The 16,207-nt window shown below is 39.4% G+C and overlaps 1 protein-coding gene across 1 annotated transcript; it reads right to left on the reverse strand.

Annotated features, from left to right (window-relative positions):
• Positions 1-159: 159 nt before the first annotated feature.
• On the reverse strand, positions 160-11,146 carry LOC112566401 (cell division cycle 5-like protein). The gene is made up of 19 exons (XM_025242570.1): positions 10,996-11,146; positions 10,342-10,445; positions 9,711-9,872; positions 9,349-9,473; positions 8,980-9,076; positions 8,625-8,675; positions 8,331-8,407; positions 7,885-7,988; positions 7,262-7,341; positions 6,949-7,024; positions 6,381-6,545; positions 5,623-5,803; positions 4,899-5,047; positions 3,801-4,091; positions 3,044-3,241; positions 2,418-2,615; positions 1,777-1,860; positions 1,441-1,569; positions 160-887 (listed from the first exon to the last, which is right to left on the reverse strand). Exons 1-19 carry the CDS (start codon positions 11,038-11,040, stop codon positions 789-791), a joined length of 2,415 nt encoding a protein of 804 aa, XP_025098355.1. The 5' UTR covers positions 11,041-11,146; the 3' UTR covers positions 160-788.
• Between the last annotated feature and the right edge of the window lie 5,061 nt (positions 11,147-16,207).

Consider the following 16,207-nt stretch of genomic DNA (forward strand, 5'->3'; position numbering starts at 1 on the left):
CACACACACAAATATATCAGTGCTGCATGCACACATACATATTTATGTTTCACACTGTGAGCATGTGCAAGACAAGTGTCTAAAAAATGTAGGTTAGATAAGTAATTGAAGGGCGATTATTTATCAAGACAAACAAGTATATTAAAATAACAAAGCCTATGTTCCATTCTGATTTTATTTCATCAAACTTCATAATCTGTAAACACAAAACCTCTTGACCATACTTAAAAGCTTCTAATCCCTATGGAAAGCAAGTACAGACACAGCTCATCTTTATCTTTGTAAAGAAGTCACAAATCTGCACGCTGCCTTCCCACACACTGTACGCTCTACTAAGCAACTCCTGAATGCAGCGTACTGTGGGAAAGTGATGCCTTGCAACAGAATGAATGAAAGAACAAGTGAATGTTTAAAGGTGAATGTTTACCTGGAAATCTACTCTACCTAGACACCAGGGACTAGAATGAGAGGAATGACAGAGAAGCTGCTCGAGTTATGACAGATTGTCTAAGTCGCCATGGTCAAGCTGTGCACAAATCATTCGTGATGAATCTTCTGGTGATGGATCTTCAAGTACAAAAAAAAAAATCTAAACACCAAACTGTTCCAGTATAAGCATGAACATAAAAATCCTTGAATGCAAGCATGACACATAGCAACCAATGATGTTGAAGTTAGTAGGCAGAAATTAGACTATGCACTATGTATCAGTGATGGCATCACCTAGCTACATTTTCTGCACAGTGTGAGTCAAAAACAAGCTTTATCATTTCTCCAGCCACAGGTTCTCATCTGTAGCTTATGTCTCGTTTGTGCTGTAGTTCTCCGTAGCGCTTCTGAAGTTCTCGCTCTCTTTCCATTTGTCTTTGTACATCTTCCTTCAAGGACTGTGTTATTAAAAAAAAAAAAGAAAGAAAGAAATTTTCAACAGAGTAATCTTTTGCTGCTGATACTTGCTACACTTCGTGGAGATATTAAATCTTTCATCTTTTTTTATATTAAAATGAGTGACCATTTGCTGCTGATCCACTGCTGGGCTTAAGTCATTTCGATTTTTTTTCTCATCAGCAATCAATGACAGTTCTTCGGAAGGAATCAATGTATTTAAAAGTGGAATAAATATCTATAGTTATTTTAAAATATATATTTCTATATGACACCAGGATGGAGTTAATGTCTTTTGTTGAATTGGAAAGCCAGAGCTGTGGACAGCAACTACTTGTGGACAACAATTTTGAAAACATTTTATCAAATGGTCCTTAATCCCTCTCAACCCCCATTCCAGCCTCAGCAGTCAATATATTCTGAGTTTAGAAAAGCTATTAATTGTAAACTCCAATTCTATTTTGAACAGAATTTCTCCACCCCCTAAAAATCAAAACAAAACCAAAAAATCCAAATCCTGCAAATGATTACTATAGTTAAACGACGCCTGCTCACCTCCATGCGCTTTGGAATAGCACCTATTTCATGCTGGCGCAAGTCTTCAAAGGTCTTTAACTCCAGGTATGTCTGTTCTAGCTGGTCTGACAGATCATTCAGCTGCTTCATTAAACCCTGCGCTCGTGACTGTCAGAATAAACAAAAATTATTCCAGCAGTAATAATTAATGTACATTGCACTCAGTCTAGTTCCCCAGAGACTTATTCCAGTAGCGATTATCTACAAAGCAAGCAGTCTTCAGTAAGGGGAGACTACTGCAGACTTCATCCTGTCCTGGCCCTTGTGTCAAGGGTGTTCCCTATTCCAGAAACAAATTTAGTGAGCTCTGCTTACCTGATAGCCACCAAGAAGAATTTTCAATTTCTTTTCAAGCTTTGCTGCATGCTTTGCATCCCTTGTCATGTGGTTTCGATTGTTCTGCAAGAAGCATTTTCAGATAAAATTGCACACTTGATGACAAAATTATATGCAAATATTGCTTTTAAGCAAAACTATGTTCAAAAATGTAAAGAAAACTCTTTATATTTGAAAATGGAATAGGCAGACAATTATAAACGCCTTTCAAAATTTTCCATTACAACAGCAAGACTATGATGCTCTAACAACCATCTCATGAAAATTCATTCTGCCTGGAGGAAGGCATGGACTTCTACTTCCGCTGCAAGAGCCTTCAATCTTTTGTTTTCAAGTTCCTAAAGTCATCTGCCTTAAGACTACTGCTGTTAGCCAAAGCTACTGGTTAAGTTTCCAATAATAAAAACCTCATCTGTTAACCTCTTTGGTATTATCACCAAGCATTACCTTGAGTCAAAACTGCAAAACCCTTAATCCTAAGTGTTACTCGCTGTAACCTGATTTGACCCCAGATACAGCAACAAACCCTAGTATATTTGGTGGAAATAACTTTTATTCATTTTATTCCTGTGCAGAAATATTAAGAGGGTTAACAACCACCACCTTCCTGTCCAACTTACCTCCAGGCGCTTGTCAAGAGACTGAATACGGTCTTTTTTGCTGGCCAGAGAGGCACGGATGTAGCGGTTTTGTGTGGGAAGAAAGAGAACTTGGGCATAGCACTCATCCCACACCTGGCAGAATGCCTCCTGAGAGAGGTCACCATGACCCATACCCTCCTTAACCACCTTCATCTCTGCCTGGATCATCTCTCGAGCCTTGGTGACAAATCAAAGTGGCCAAAGTGTCAATTATCGCACAAAGAAGAAAAATGTAAAATATCTTCTGCAGACTAAAGTAATCCACCCCTATCATGTGTTGCTTTTCACTGGTAAAGCATTGTATGCATGCAAAATCACTTCAGTATTTATAACATTTGCCTTCATAGATCACCAAAGCTAGGACAGATTAGTAAGCAATGATTTTCTCAGCAAAGCAAATGATAAAGCATCAGATGTACCCTACATCACTTTAAAAGACTACAACCACAACACTCTACAATGAGAAAGTACTTCATCACCTGTCAATCAAGTGTAAAAACAAGACGAAAGAGATGTCCTTCATCATCCAAGTTTAGAATCAAGCATATGTGTCAATGTTTTTCGGTACATACACAGTATATTGTATACACATACATACTGCCTACCTTCTGAAGGTCTTCATCCTTATGCTTGACAAATGGATGCTGCTCCAGGAAGGCCAAGTGTTGAGCCTGGTTTATTATACTTTTTTGGCCTGGAGGCTTTTTCATCCCGGGTGCGAGGCCCATCTGCTGCAGGGTGGGTGAATGCACAGCATCAAAGTGCAACATGGTCAACATCTCCTCTTTAATCAGCTCTTCTGCCTAAACAGAGATTTAACAAAGGCTAACCTCTCCTGTCCAAACTGAGATCAAACACTAACATCTCCTCTACAAACTGTTGACCATTTCTTTTTTTTATTCATGCATACACTTACCATGTTTCAAGTAATTGCCAAAGTAAATGAACAGGTCTATTTTTCACACACCTATTGCTTACAATAAATCTCTTCCAACCTCTCCCAAGGATTGATTTTTATTCTGACAACACTAATCTGACGATGGTAAAAACACTCAGACCATAATATACATGCTAGTTTCTTCCCTCTGCCAATAACGATTCCTCACAAAAAATTGGAACTTTTGTGTCAACCCATGGTGAAGAGGTGAGAAATGTTCAACTTAAAAAACTTTATTAGATCTATCAACATGTTCACTTTAACAGACTTATTACTTCCACCTATTTACATCTTTAAATCTGTGGCTGAATGTTTAATTTTGGGGCGAAAAAAAATCTAAAAGTTACTTCTCTAAGATTTGGAAATAATAATGACGACAGTGACACTATGCTTGATGACAAGTTTTTTTTTTCAGTTGCTTTTACCCTCTGAAGGTCTGTGAGTGGAGGATCATTGGGGCCCATTGGGCGAAGCATGGCTGGGTTAATTTCCGTAGGTCGTGGCAGGTCTCGCTGCACAGCCTGCGATCGGCGCCGCATTTCCTCTTGATGATGCTTCTCCAGCTCTGCCTGGTGTTTGGCGTCAATATCTGCCTGGTCTTCAAGATGATCTGTCTCCATGGAAGCACCTTCTGCCCCTATCTCATCTTCGGGCACCACAATCTCGTAGTCATTTTTGGGAGCTGGCAGAGAGGACAGCCCCATCTTCAGGCTATTCTGTTAATAGATAACATTTAACTCATTAGACCTCTTCCATGCATAAATGTTGATTGTCTGTGCCTACACTGTATCTCTCTCTCTTATACAAGTGCGATGTGCTATTATATTTTTTATACAAGTATTAAGTACATGAAAGGTAAAAGAAGCTTTGCCTCAGTATGTTTAGATTTACCAAAAGGTGCACTTTCAAAAAGGTTCACTTTAGGAACAGTTAAATTCTAATGATTTTATACATTTCTTCCCTGTTTTGTCCTCTTATCTTACTAATTTAGCTTTTTTACAAAAAAATTCAAAAGGGTATTTTCATGCATTCCAGAACAAGCTTTATCTCATCACTGCTTAGTGACTGAGTTACAAGAATTCAGAAACTGATGAGAGGTAGTGTTAGTTGGCTCACTAAATGTGACAGTGTGATCTAAATTGCCAAGCTTTCTTTGCCTTCATTTACCAAATAAAACAGCAATGTGTTGTATTGATACAGTCAATCTGACCATCCTGCTGAAGCCAGTATCATGACCTGTGGGTATTCACACATTTATTCACTAAATCTAAACTTATGAAAGACATTATATGCACCTCTCCTTTATAATGACAAATGTTCAAAGCTATTCTTGTCATGAAAAATACCTCCAGTGAATACCCCTCCCCCCCCCAAAAAAAAAAACAAAACCAAACTACTTAGCAGCAGTGAAAACTTTGCATTAAATTTAATGTCAGGGACAAAGGCATTACAAATTATTATAAAACTCCTCAACAGTATCTGATGCGACTTTGAAAGAAAAAGAAAAAAAACCTCTGACCAACCTGATAGAATTTGCCCTGCATTGTGGCATCTTCATCCACTGTGTTTATGTTCAGCTTGTCTCGCAGAGGTGTCTGGCTGGGGGTTGCTGCACCACTGGCATCTGTGCCAGGTCGATTGAGTGGTGTCAATGCTCCACGTGGAGTCAAACCTATTCAGTATTCATTTCTGATATTTTCATTACATTGTTTATAAAGTATCTAGACAAAACCTCACAAACATATACTCTTTTAAATTGCATACATCCATCATACACATAAAAACACCATAATTTCATGAGGCTGACAACAATTTGTGAGACATACATTGGTATATATAGATGTATACATTTGTACCCTGGTTATGCACATAGTAATAGTAGTAGTAGTATGCACATATGAAGATGTAGATTTGTTCATGTGATGACACTTAATCAGCACCAAACCATTTTGGGATACTCTCTGCAAGTTTTAAAAGATTAGTGCATCACTTGATTAACTCAAGGAAATTTTGTAGCTCGGGCAAGCAAAAAAAATACCAGCAAACTAACTTGAGATAATGAGGTCCCATGGTGTGTTACTATTTTAAGCCTGTCTATAAATATCTTCCTCCTTTTCCTCTTCAAAAAGTATATTTCAAGCAGGGCTTTTGCCTAGATAACTTCTTTTACAATTTACACAAAATATAATTGGCAGACAATGAGAATCTGCAAGAAATACAGTAAGAAAGTGGTTCACTTAGCAATACCTCCGGCAGCTGCATCTCCTCCAGCAGGTGTGCGAAATGGCGTTCCTAAGACTGTGTTGGGTGTTTGTACAGTGTGAGGTCGAGGTGTTGTGCCACTGAAGTCACTGTCATGCAAGGGTGTGTTCAAGCCTCCCTTGAGTGGTGTGTCGACATTTGTCAAAGCCATGATGTTCTGTGCCTCCTGGAGACCAGCAGGGGTTTAAGCTAACTTTTTTATCATCAGAACATGATAAAATTAGAACTGCAATTCCCCTTGAAGAAAAAAGTGCTACACTTACAAATTCACAAAAGCTGCAGAAACTGTACAGCACAGTGTCAATGAAATATCTTCAGTAGGGTAGTTGTATAGAGAACATTTTAAGTTCCAGTTTAAAAACATGACAGACATCTCAAAAGTCAAACTTTTTATAAATCCAAAACAAATTTCCCAATACGCAGCAGAAGTCAGCAGTTAAAGCACTTAAAGAACGACCAACAGTCAAGTCCAATTTATGACTTAAAATAGAAGCACTATCTTTAAACTGCTGCATCCTTTTCTTTCCATGTGATGCTCTGGTGCTGCAAGGTACAACCACTAACTGCAAACAAATGTCTGCTTCTGAACCCATGTACTCTGCCCCCTCCTCTCTGTGTAGACAAATGAATTTTACTTGCTTACACTCACAAAACAGTGCCCGAAATTCATCTGTCTAAACATATCGTTACAATCAAACTCAAAAAGATTTGTCTACAGAGTTGTAGTAAACAGAATTTCCCACCTGCAAAATACTGTCATGCGTAGCTGGAGTACGGGGTGTGCGCAGGCCAGCCACATTTGTCGTGGAACTGTAGTCCTGCAACAGACCCTTGGCTGCAGAGTCCTCTCGACCAGCTTCCTCCACCTGTTGACGAGCATACTCACTGGCCAACCCAAGTTTCACCACCTGTACAAGACAAAAATATTAATCCTTGAACATGAATGCACACCAAACATTCCAGCAAAGACCTCTATGAAGCTCAATTTACAAACAACTAAAGGTCACTTGTATTTTTACATTGCTGTATTCTTTTTCCTTCTTTATGCAACCACATAAGTCCACAAAGAAATACTGTTTGATGAGGTCATATGGATGGCAAGTGTTCTAATCAACATTAATCCAAAGGGAAGTAAGTTTATAAAACATGAGTGATTAAGAACACAACACTTCAAAAAATGCTCACAAATTGTGACTTTGGATGGAAATGGGAGGCAGTCATAATGGATGCCAGCTTAAAAGCATCATTACTAAATCCCCCTTTCCTAAAGAAAAATTTCTATTGACATAAGAAAACATCTGTTGACTTGACCTCTTCTAGTTCACCATCAGAGATCTGTGGGGCTGGCAACACCAGTTTGCTTCTTTTTTTTGCAGGCTCTTGAAAGCTGTGGAACCAAATGAGAAAACATGCTATCATGTACAATACATTATAACTGCATAATATTACATACATTATAATTAAAGAAAGAAAGCAGCTGATGTGATATATGGTAACCACCTTGACACACCCGATCTTATCTAAGTAGGTTATTTTATCGAAAAGTAGTAGTGACTATTGTTACTCTTTAAAACTTAAGGCAAACTATGAATCTACAGAAGAGAAAATGAATATAAAAGCTCACTTTGTTTGTGCAGCAATAGCACCAGGCAAATCATTCTCTTTTCTCTTTTTCTGCTTCTGCTTGTCCTTGTGTCGATCTCTCTGAAACAAGCAATCACATGGGACTGAAAGTGTTTGGTAATACTTGACTCAGGGTGGAAAATGAATTGGCTTAAGCCATCTCTTATTCATCACAATCATATACAAATATGACAACCGGTGCACATTACCTGCCACAGAAAAGATTGGTTAAATGAGGTGCATTTTTATTTTTCCAATGCTCGGTTCAGCTCTGAATAAAATGCTATTTCTCAAAATTTGAATGAATGACATCTCTGCTCTTGAAAGACAAATTTCATGAACTGAAAAGAGTCAAACCTGTAAACCCCAAATAGCCACAGATATGCCTAATTAACTCAACTATCCACTCAGAGGGGTGCTATTCACTTAAATTTGGAGAAATAATGTTTTGTACAGCTCAACCATATAATCTGACAACAAATCTCAACCCAAGAGACCTTTAAAACTGTTTTATATTTATGCACAATACCAGTGAATTATAGCTTTAACACATTTTTAAACTGGCAAGTCACATCTTAAATCAGGCATTCTGAATTCAAACAAAGGCTAACCCCCAGCACATACCTCTTCTTTATCAGAACGTCGCTCTCCATCTAGATTTTGCTGTCTGAGGCGCTTGTAATTTGGGTCCAGAGGATTATATGTCTCTTGTGAAGTGTCATAGAATCCTGCAGAACAAGAATAAGACAATCATAGCATGCTAGAGATCCATGGAGGACAACTGCTAAAATCCTTACTGAGATCACTATATCTCTTTTGTGTCCTCCATCCTCTATTATCGACAATATAATGGTAATGTGATAAAATATTAGTTTATAATATTGCTGTAGAAGAAAATTATTAAGATACTTAATCACTCCAAGTCAGTTCTTTATGCTTCAAGATCAATATCTTTGGTGACCAAATACACCTAGGTGTTAAACTCATTTTGCTTTTAATTCTAAACTGCTCACAGACATGTTCAACCTAAAGTAAGTTGGCTGTTAGATTCACAAAGCAAACATGGTTACCAGGAGCTGGTTTCTTTTCAAATGGAATTTCTGCATTGTAGTCCACTCCCCTCTTTCTCTTTCTTTTTTTTGCCGAACTCTGCAAAATAATTTTAACTATAATTGCCTTGTGGTGACTTAACCATGACTTAACAAAATGTAAACTGCTAAGGTCTTTTAATTTGGGTTATATATATTTTAACATTTTATGCCTCTGTCCATGCACATAAGCCTGCATACCCAATTCTTCGTTTATTGAGATGAGGTAACTGATCTGACTATATCACAGACAACTTTATAATTTTCTGGACTCACTCAATTCCTGCAGCTCTCAGCTCTCGCCGCTTCTGCAGTGCTGCCAGGCGCCTGCAAGCAGTTTCCCAAAGAAATTAGTCATTGCAAAAAATTGTTTTTGTTACAGCAGCATTGCCTTTTGGAAACTGTATGACTTATATGTGGATTTACCCCTTTAAGTTAGCATCATACTTAAGTGGCTTGTCTAAAGAATCAGCCTTCGAGGAACTGTTCCTTCTTTGTAGGCTAAGATAGGCAGAACTTGCATCACGCACATGCCCCTCCTCAATCCCACAATTCTTCTCTCTCTATAAGAACTTAATTGTTTCCCAAACACAATTTATTAACTGGGATAAAATTTCAAGTGAATTCTCACCTTGCTTCTTCTAGCTGTTTTTCACGAGCCTTGCGCTTTGCTTTTTTGCCTTGAGTGTTTGCTAGACGAGCACGAGCTTCAGACAGCATTTCGAGTTCTGAAACAGGATAAGGTGATGATTACTTTCCACAGGCAATTTTCATTGACTGCACTTCGCAAGTGAACTTACATTATTTTTAGTTTTGCCGTAAAAACATATAAAGGCACATATATGATATTTTACTAAAGAAAGGATGAATGTTAGAATCACCAAAAATAATACTAGTTTTACAAAATCCAAAACAAAAAAAATAAAACACAGTATATAGTAAACAAAACAAGCAGGGAGTATTCCAATACAAAAATTCAATCACATGTCTAAAGACATACCATCTTCATCCATGTCCACAGGATCAGGTCGTGCTGGTTTGGTCTCAGGGTTTGGATCAATTTCGCCAGGCTTGAGCTTGCGTGGGTCATCCTCTGCATCAGTTTCTCTGTTTTGAGCTTTATCCCTGTAAAGCAAACATACCCCAGTTCAAGGAACAATCAAGCTATTACACAGCAGTATTTTCCTTATGATGCTCTACGACATATAGGTAAGTTGGAATCCTCTTGCTCCAACATCTGTCACTGAAATCTAATCTATATGTTCTCTACCATGAAGGTATGCTTATACAATAATTCAAATATGCATTTACATCATTTTACAGAAGATAGGACTAGCATGAACAAGAACTCGGAATACTCACAAAAGAAGCTCATATCGCTCTAGACATTGTGCTGCTGTACGGCCGACGATGGGCGCTATAGTGCGCCACTGGGTAGGCATCAGCTTGGCAAGATGAAGAAGTTTTTCATCTTCAGCCCGACTCCATTCTGTCTTCTTAATACTTGGATCAAGCCACTCAAACCTGGAGAAGAACATTCCTTTGAGAACACCATTCTTTTCAACCCCAACAAAATGCAAAATGGTTTAGACTATGTGTAAACCAAACAATTCCATGTATTTGGTCATGTAGAGGGTTTCTGTATATTTCTGGGTGATATAATTGTACATCAAAAATGAGATTTTATTATTACATATAAAACTTATGACTTAATCATGAAAATGTAGGGTATAGTTAAATTATAGGACATTTAACTTTCTCCATATTAATGGTAAAATGCATTTACACAATTGCATAAATAAGCCATGTAGCACAAATAGCCATTTGTTTATGTGGTAATCTTCATGTGTGTAAACATGCATGAAAAAAGAAATCACTTAAGTTGCTGTGAAATTATTAATTCAACAAAATGAATATTTCCCATTAAAATGTAAAAAAAAACTGGTTTCAGGATTTAAAGTAGAAAATACATGACATCTTGTAGCAAACATACCATCTTGCTTTGCACTGCTTAGCAGATTTTCGATGAAGAAGGGAGGCGATTCGTGCCCATTGGTTCTTGCCATATTTCATAACAGCCGCTTTCAAAATCTCATCCTAGAAGGCAATTCAGATTGGCATAAGGAATGACATATAAACAAACCTTTGATCTTTTGTTTTACATGTAACTCACAACACAGTGCTCAGCCACCGTAAACAAAACTCTTGCTGTCAGTAAGCTGAAATAAGCAAAATCCACTACCGAACAGGGAACTTAATCAAACCTTACATATTTTTGAGCAACAGTTCAGAAGGCTGGAGATGGAAGTTAAAAGCGTATTATCTAATGGCCTGTTTAAAACCGTGCCACTTATTTCATTTCCAAACGACTTTGCATGGCACATAACTGATCAGTAAGTTCCATTAGTATGATATAAAATAACTTACATCCGGCCTATTCAGCTTTTTATTTCACAACTTATCGCTTTCTACCTGTCTGAAGGATCAGCCCTTTGTTATATTAAAGGGTTTTAGGTTTTCAGGAGGAATGCTTTCTTTGGATACTGACTTTCATGTAACATGTTCTACGGTAAAGGCGAGCGACCATTCAAATAACTAAAAACTGAGAGATCTGTTGTTGATTATAAATAACTCTACATTCACTCACCTCAGTGTTTCGCCAAACACCACCTTTTATCATAATACGCGGCATTTTTGTTGCTTTTGAACTATCCTTTAACTAAAAAATGTGAGGCCGCCTCGGACAATTGCAATGAGTTTGACTCCGGAAGTAATAGCCATTAAGCAAAGGTGGCACCGTTAGATACGTACAAAAGGAAACGTAGTTACAACGAACAACATAAAATTTACTTCTTATCGATATTTCATTACTGTCTAAATATTGATATTGAACTTAAACCTAGGTAAATTGTTTCATATAAAAATTAGAAAAAAAAGACAATTTTTGTTGTGAAAGGGAAATAAGGCAGTTTAGGTTCTCCACGAGTACTCCAAGAGTATTCTCCCCTTTATGGCAGCCTGCTACAGCTCACGTCGATCTTTGTTTGACCCTGTTACCTCAGTGGAGCATCATTATTCTTGTCCTTTCTGCTCTGTTTACACACCAGATCTGGATTGGGATTTTTTTTACTTTCGGTAGCCAAAGAAAAGTAAGAGTAAGGTTTTAACTGCTGCTGAAGTTTTACAACAAATGGAATGGGTGAGGAAGACTCCAAACTGTTCGTGTGATGCTCTCTGGAAAAGACATCTAGAAATGTTTACAGCTTCTTCCATGCATTTTTTTTTTAGAGTTTTGTTCTAAAAAACCTAATTTGTAAGCAGAGAGTCTGGTTTCTAATATCTAACTGTCCCACCTACTAGCTGTCTGGGGTTTGGATTTGAGTGTGTTGGAGGGGGGTGGGGGAATGGGGACAAACAGCAGAGTTTCCCTTAAACGTTGTATCTTAGTGCAGAGACGTTAAACCCTTTTAACGTCTCTGCTTAGACTCCTGCTTGTGGTCAGTGTTGTTCATTCATGATGCACTGAAAACGCACCTTTTCCGTAAGCATTACTCCTAACACCCTTTCCCACCATGCTAGTCCTTTTTCACACCCTTCCCTGCTATGTCGAGCTAGTCCACAATTTTAACTAGCATCGTTAGTCAGCTTAAAGGGGTACACTGACACGATTCTCACTAGGAGACACCAACGCCTGTACCTCATACGGAAACTCAGGTCTTTCTCTGTCAGCTCCCTCATTCTCACTCGGTTCTATCAGTCCTTCTCAAACTCTCATCACTTTTTATTTCATTTCATGAATATCCAACCTCACCTTTGGGAACAGCCTAGTCTCTTTTCTTAAAATCTGGATATCTCGTACGATCTCGCCCACATATGCCCGATACCAGTCAGAAAAACAAATCGTAACCGCAACTTATTCTCTTAAACAGTGATGATGCGAGAGACGATACGAACAATGGTGCTGATGTGAGTACTTATCACTATTTTTCATACTAAGTACGTTGTCCTACAAACAATTTTAATACAGTACACCGTTGCGAAGGACAGCACTATCCGAACCCTACTCCACCCACCTTCCTATTTTTAAAAAATCTAACAAAATAAACAAACATTTCTTATCACTTCATAAATAGCTTTCATCTAATCTTTGGAAGCGCTCAAACTCATAAAATACCTCCCCACCTCCTTTTTTCCACCTCAAGTGATTTTTAAAAAGTCTGCTTACATGGGAAACAACTCTTACGAAACTATGCACCAAAACAAGAGTTACGTCCCATAGACAACAATGTTAAACGCACAACACTGGTTTTCGAGGTACTTTTACTTTTCGCGTTTTTTATTATTTATTGGTCAGCACAGGGCGTGCAGCCTATCTGGGTATGGTGCTGCACGATATCGATATCCAATTAAGTTAAATTACTACCCTGGTTTGCAGTGCCTAACCGTCTGTTTTATGGGTGATGTCAGGTGGAGAATTGCAGAATCAAGACTCCTCCATCCATCAGCTAACGAGGGAGTATTTTCAAACTGCGGAGGGGAGGGGGTTAGGTGAGGGAGTGGGATTTCCCCTGACGTGGACACAAAGACACACAAAGGATGTTTCCGCCAGGAACAGGTCACTGAGTGCAGTACTCCCCTCCCTCTCCCCGGACAAGCGTGATCATTCTGAAATTATTTCTCCAGCAGCTTCTACAGCCCACCACTCTCACGAGTTGGGATAGTACTAGTAGTGACAAACTGCTGCAACGTGGATTTTAACACAAGAAAAGGAATGAAAGAGAAAAGTGCACGATGTGATTGGAAAGTCCTACACGTGTGTTGTCTTCCAGCGGAAGGTTCCTGGCAGGCGTCAGTGTAGCACGTGGAAGGCTTGTCTCTGCACGGGCAATTCTGTATTTTGTACTATGGAGGGTGGAGGGCCGATGTAGGTTGTCCGTTCATGCTTGATGAAGTCGCCAGCCATTCACTAACTCTGAGAAGCATACCTGGGTGCTGGCTTGTTCAAGCTCACAGGGCTGGAATGGGCAACCCTGCACACACGCACGTACATTCTTGTGTTCAGCTCTGGAGAGGCCACCCTGTGCGTCCCTTTGTTTTGACCTTGACCCTTCTTCCGGCCTGACCCGCATCACCAGACTAGGTGAGGCCACTGATACGCATGCGCGGGTCCGCCAACTTGGACCTCCCGAGTTTTCAATGTCCCCCTTCCCCAACACAACAATCCCCTTCCCCCTCAGGTGACCTATCAGTGACCTTCAGCCTGCTTAGTCCGGTCCTCCCTCTCGCACTTCCTGCATCTTTATTGCTTTGTCTGAGTCTTTTACTGCCTCCGCTTGGCTCTCTGCCATTCTGTCTTTCCGTCTTCCTTTCTTGTTAGGCTCAGTATTTATTGTTATTTACTGTTATTTCTTGTCAAACTCAATTGTTATTTAGGACGTGTAACCGTCTGTTTTTAGTCAAGCAACAAATATTTAGGAAATGTCTTTCCTTCTTTCTTTCAAGTTTTACTAGGCGGACTATTAAGGAAATGTAATTGTCTTTCTTATGTTAGTCTAAAGATCTGTGTTTTGGTCACGTGCAGGTAAGGAAAGACAACAGTGTATACAACATTTCCCTGCCAGACTATTCCGTAGCTTCATCAAAATGTGCTCTGCCAAATCGTCCTGTTATAAGCTGTTACCCAAATGTGCTTTGTTATAAAGCCCAAGCTTTCTTGGTTTGTTTAGTAGACTTCCACCTTGAGGCAAATTTAGGGGAGGAGGGATGATGGATCTGGGGGGAAGACACTGGACTATTTGGGAAAACCCCTTAGGGTCTGTCCTGCGAACAGGTGTCACAAATGTCCCGAGACGAGATCTGGACCAAGACCTTTACACTGCAGTCAGCGGTGACAAGTTAACCACCACACCAACGGGCGCCCCCATAAAGCCCCATCAAAGTGCGCTCTGCTATAAAACAAGTTGCTGTGGTTAACCCTTTCCTGGACAACTGGCAAACCAAAGGGAAGCATCTACAAACTTGGACAAAGCCGCTGACTAGCCATGGCAGGCGGTGAGGACAGACGACAAAGAGGGGAGGGCCAATTCTGAAGGTGCGACACACGTCAAAGGGAGGAGGGATGGTGGCTTGGAAAGCAGATGGTTGTGCTTGGAGTAGCTGCTAGTTACACCATGGACCCTCCTCACGCCCTTCTTAGTCTTCACACACGGTGGGCTGCTTTGGGTCGGAAGGTCTGGCGGAACTCTCAGGATGGTAACCAAATGCTGATCCCGGCCACCTCTCGGCAGGTCGCCCTCACCATAGCTCGTTCCTGTGACAGGTTTCCCCCCTCGGCAAACCGATTAGCCGGCGGCAGCCATGCCTGTTACTAAGAATAGTTTAGGGCAGAGGACTTCCGTTTCAAGCGGTGGAGCGAAGCGCGTTTCTCAGTTGTTACAGTTTTAACTACACACAGGGGACAGAAGTACTAAAGCACAGAACAAGAGTGGTGGTGTTGGGGGGAACCAGCTGTTCAGAGATCAGTTACAGTTATAAAACTGTGGCCGTTATTATCAGGAAATGTCTAGCTTCTTGTATAGTCTAAAATGAGTAAATTCGCATTTTTTATTTTATTTCATCCATGTACAGATAATCATAGCAAAAACATTTATAGCCACCCGTATACATCTACACCCCTTTCTGTGTACATATATGTTTAAGGTCCATTGTAATACATTACGATGGCCTTTACTGATGTTAACTTTTAGAGGCTATTAAAAAAAGCAATAATATTGAAGGACAAACTAGAGTATATCATCACAAAAGCAGCTTTGTCTACAATATTGTCGAATAGCTTATTTGTCAAATCATGAACATGTAACAATATTATTATCGTAAACACATTTACAAATGTGAATGCTGCTAAAGGCATAGTACATGAAAAACTGCAAACTAACCATCAGTTAACCATACAAGAAAAGTAAGCATCAGTAATCCTGCATACCTAGCACTAGTTTCATTGTTGTCATTGAATTCAGTATGTCAGCAATACAAATATGGAATCATATGTAATCTGGGAAAAAATACAAAATGCTATATGTGCTACTACAAAACAGGAAAACTAGTATTTCAATGTGATCAAGGTAAGGTAGTACACAAAGCTGAACAAGATGAAAATTTCATATTCTGACATGTCAAAATACGTTTTTTGTTTTGTTTTTTGTTCATTGTTGTTTGCTGGTTTTTTGTTTGTTTGTTTGTTTTGCTTTTAGAGCCTCATAAATAATAGAGGCAGGCTCTTAGGTGCTTAGTGGAATCGTGTATACTGTAATAAAAACAAAAAAAAAGCTGTATTTGATGTCGGACGGTATTCGTGCAAAATTGAAGAGCTTTTCCTCTTACTTGCTCTGGATAAAATGTTGCAGCATGATAAATTTCATGGTAAAATAAAGGCTCATTTAATTTCTATAATTTCAACATCATTCAAAATACCATCAGGGCTTGCAGAAATGGTGCAACTTAACATGCATTCACACACACACACACACACACACACACACACACACACACACACACACACACACACACACACACACACACACACACATTAATACATACTAGCCAGTCCACTCAAACCACACCAACACACACAACCCCGGTATTGACACTGCATCCATCCCGGTTACTTTCTGTTGTGCTGAGTGATCGCGGTCCTCACATAAAGGGGTAGATACCCTGCACACTCAGTCACGGAAAATGAAATGATAGCTTGGAGAGAGAGAGAGAAAGAAACCCTAACAATGGTGGCGGCTGTTGCGGTGTTGCATTGTGCGGTCAGCTGGACAACTTCGTCATGTCTCGGCAAGTGGCGAGAATCCTCG

The sequence above is a fragment of the Pomacea canaliculata genome, linkage group LG6, assembly GCF_003073045.1.
Source record: "Pomacea canaliculata isolate SZHN2017 linkage group LG6, ASM307304v1, whole genome shotgun sequence".
NCBI classification, from domain to species: Eukaryota; Metazoa; Mollusca; class Gastropoda; order Architaenioglossa; family Ampullariidae; genus Pomacea; species Pomacea canaliculata.